The sequence below is a fragment of the Nanorana parkeri genome, unplaced genomic scaffold (assembly GCF_000935625.1).
Source record: "Nanorana parkeri isolate BGI_ZX_2015 unplaced genomic scaffold, ASM93562v1 scaffold1862, whole genome shotgun sequence".
Classification (NCBI taxonomy): domain Eukaryota; kingdom Metazoa; phylum Chordata; class Amphibia; order Anura; family Dicroglossidae; genus Nanorana; species Nanorana parkeri.
The window spans coordinates 50631-51897 of NW_017308130.1; the positions used below are offsets into that span (position 1 = coordinate 50631).

General features: G+C 51.2%; 1 protein-coding gene across 2 annotated transcripts in view; it reads left to right on the top strand.

Moving 5' to 3' along the window:
• The first annotated feature begins 514 nt into the window (after window positions 1–514).
• The window catches only part of UBE2A (ubiquitin conjugating enzyme E2 A), an 11507-nt gene continuing 10754 nt past the window's right edge, over window positions 515–1267 (top strand). Inside the window, exons 1-2 of one of the 2 annotated variants that reach the window (XM_018571904.1) lie at window positions 515–851; window positions 942–1022. In XM_018571904.1, the coding sequence (XP_018427406.1) occupies window positions 808–851; window positions 942–1022 (125 nt within the window). In that variant the 5' untranslated portion in view covers window positions 515–807. The remainder of the gene's footprint in view (window positions 852–941; window positions 1023–1267) is intronic. The other variant, XM_018571903.1, reaches the window with a different exon arrangement.

Below are 1267 nucleotides of genomic sequence, written 5' to 3' on the forward strand. Positions count from 1 at the left end.
TGAATTAACCTTTAACATCCCTGGCAGATGATTAGGTGTTCATTGTGAGCTCAGGTTTAACTCTTTGTACATTGACATTCATTGACAAAGTGAACACACACTGAACGAACAGCCTCTTTTACTTTAGTGAATCAGCACCAATAATTCCCCTATGCGCTGACAGCCCCGCCCACAGCACGCGGTCAGTCCATGACGATTTGATCCGCCCCAGACACACCAGAACAGTCTACGAAACGCCCCATGACGCCGGGTTCTAGAGACCTGTCAATCACCGGCGATGGGTGTAAACATATGACGTCACCTCGGTGGAGCAGCTGTTTAGCTGACGACAACTGTGAGGCTGTACCAATCTTGCATTAGGGGAGTTCGTAGCAAACCATGAGCAGGACCGAATTGCTCGCCTGTTAATAATTTACTCTCTGGTGATAATAGATACATTTCCCTTAAACATAAACCCGAATTCTTGGTCGTTCACGTGATGACGAGGAAGTTATAGCTGGTAATTCGGGCCACCCCCCCTCCGTAGAAGAGGTGAGGTTTCCCGTTCCAAGGAGCAGGACTTGTTTTTCTTTCGCTGTGTGCTCACATATCCCTCCGCCAGGGTCGGAGCTCCCGGAAGAGAGAGCGTTGTTCGGTGTTCTGCCGCCGGGCTCGCTCTGTTTTCTTCGTGTTTCCCGGGGTGACCGCCGTGACATCTTGTGTGGAATATTCCAGACAGCGCACCTCAGGACCGCGGCCTTCTCCTACTCCCTCTCCCTCCATTGTGTCTCCACAGGCCGGTTGTTTGCTTTCCGGTAACGGTGACAAATGTCAACCCCGGCCAGACGGCGCCTTATGAGGGATTTTAAGAGGTAAGATGGCGAGTCTCCGGGGAGGTGGACGTGGGAGGGCTGGCTTGTGTAAGTGAATCTGACCGTCTGTTGTGTTCTTCTCTGTCCCAGGCTGCAGGAGGACCCCCCTGCTGGCGTGAGCGGAGCCCCATCCGAGAACAACATCATGGTGTGGAATGCCGTCATATTCGGGTAAGAGTGCCATGATGGGGTCTGGGGTAAGCAGGTACAAATACAGGGCCCTCTCTATCATATTGGGGTAAGAGTAACAACACTGGGCCATGATGGGGTCAAAGGTCGACAGATACAAATATGGCCCACCTCCTCCATCAGAGTCATGTAAGAGTTAGAAATCATTTGGTACAATTCATGAGAGCCCCACTATCATATTGTTATATTTGGGTAGGAGTGTGATCACCAGGTACAGTTTATGTCCC